Source organism: Trichoplax adhaerens, genomic scaffold (genome assembly GCF_000150275.1).
Source record: "Trichoplax adhaerens TRIADscaffold_13 genomic scaffold, whole genome shotgun sequence".
NCBI lineage: Eukaryota > Metazoa > Placozoa > Uniplacotomia > Trichoplacea > Trichoplacidae > Trichoplax > Trichoplax adhaerens.
This window is the reverse complement of record NW_002060955.1, coordinates 1634024-1636070: the sequence shown is the minus strand read 5'-3', so window position 1 is coordinate 1636070 and position 2047 is coordinate 1634024. Positions and strand designations below refer to the sequence as shown.

At 33.4% G+C, this 2047-nt stretch overlaps 1 protein-coding gene across 1 annotated transcript in view; it reads right to left on the bottom strand.

The window, feature by feature from the left end:
• Window positions 1–219: 219 nt before the first annotated feature.
• Window positions 220–2047, bottom strand: part of TRIADDRAFT_60085 (uncharacterized protein) — a gene marked incomplete at both ends in the record, with an annotated part of 7018 nt that continues 5190 nt past the window's right edge. The window contains one exon of the mRNA XM_002116009.1: window positions 220–1526. Within this exon, the coding sequence (XP_002116045.1) occupies window positions 220–1526 (1307 nt within the window). The remainder of the gene's footprint in view (window positions 1527–2047) is intronic.

The following is a 2047-nucleotide window of genomic DNA, read 5'->3' as shown; positions in this document are numbered from 1 at the left end:
CAATTGTTAAATTTAGAATTGCTTTCGTAGATATACGGTAGCAGAACGTTTGCAATTATTATTATAGATGATTATACGAGATTATATATTGTAGCCTACTAATTCTATTATTTATGATAAGTAATATCTTACTACTGTATAAGTAAGATTATAGTTTCGTTACTTATATAGGTTAAAATACTATGCATGAACGATCTTACTATAAAAATTTAAATATACTTAATGAATACGATTATCGTAGACTGTGAATTCAATTGACTTACAAGAAAACATTGTAGACCATTGTATATCGCCAAATGAACCATAACCTATAGAACCAGAAGCCCAACCGTACTGAATGGCTCCATATGTCATACTACTGTCATTATGAGTTAATCTGCTTGTACCAATCGAAATATTTATAGATGCTGTAGAGTAAACATTACTTACATCATTCGTAGTGACTTGTCGCCAACTGATTCCTTGTAATACTTTTCCATTTAACATTAATCCGTCTTTATATTTATCTTGTATCGTGATTAAGACGTAATTTGGATTGATATTGTATATTGTAAATAACGATGGTACGGTTATTACGAGGTTGTTACTATATTGTTCGATTGCTGGTACGATTGTCATAAACGGATCAGCTCCCTTAAGATCTGCATTAGTTCCTTTAGCGAACTGTACAACTAGACATGGCTTATCGCACGTAAGAAACGAATCAGTGCCGCTAGCTAACTCGAATTGTGTAAACTCGCCTCGGGATAAATTGTAATTTGAACTTGCTGATTGAAGGCGTACCGTAGTATTATCGTAAGCGGCGACGATACGATATATATCTCCAGCTGCTCTACCAGTAAATGTCGATAATATATAATTTTGGCCTAAGTATTTACTTGGTATATAATGTTCTTGTAAAGGCTCGCAATATCTGTTACTTGTAGGAACGTTAGCGCAAAGATTTCCGGCTAGAACTGAGATATCTTTGTTAGAATATATAATTGTTCCAGTTAGATCTTGCGCGATCTGGAAAAAGAATCCTTGATTAGGTAGTAAATTAATCGTCAGATTCCTATTTCTAGAATAAGTTTGCCCTCCGTAATTAGTATTGCTTGGGAAGCTAATCTCAACTTGTGTGTTGGCATCTTTACTGATTATTAACATATGTCCATAAATAAGAGGAGTATACGTGGCAATAACATATTCTTTACCATAAAATTGGACTGGTAAAATATGACATGAACTTGCTAGTGTGCTAGATGCTTGTAAACTGGTAACAGTTATATCTTCATCTGAAGTGATATGTATTGTCTTCGAAGCTATTCCAGTTACTCTATTTTCGCTTGTTGCTTTAAGTTTTACGGTTGTCGAGCTGTAAGATGAAACATTGTATTGAGTAGCTGTATTGAAATAGTTATTTCTAACAGTAATGGCGGCAGATTTATCTAGAGCTGTGACGATAGCAGCTACCGTTGCACCAGCACTACCAGAGCTGAAAAGTCCGAAATAGAATTCTCTTCCAATACTTCGTATTGTTTTAGTATCTAATATCGAAATAAGTAGGTGAAGAGTCGTGGTTATAATGTGCCATAAACAGCATTATAGTTATGTTTATAACCTATCACTAGTGTTAATTCATTTCTATATTCGTCATAGATATATAGTAAGTAAAATAATAGTTCATGCACTTCTTAACTGCAATTATATGTGCTTGTAGAGAAGTGATCGTTCGCAAAGATTAATCGAATATTTTGTAAAGTGGGTGACTATGTACGCGCTCGCGGTCTGTTCACATACGCATTATTTCTTACGAATCAATATTTTGGATTGTTTGGTGTTACAGTAAATGTTATCTACAAAAATAACATTTTTAAAGTATTGTAATTGAATAAAATAAGTGATCTAGTTGTTTACAATGTATTTTCTTGCATTAATGAAAGTTGGACGAGAAATAATAACCGTATTCATCAAAGATTAAGTCAGTCAATCGATTAAGTCTCCTACAGCCTATAGGTCATTAACACTCTTTTGCTACAGCGTTTCTAACTTCGTCTTTCTCAATTTC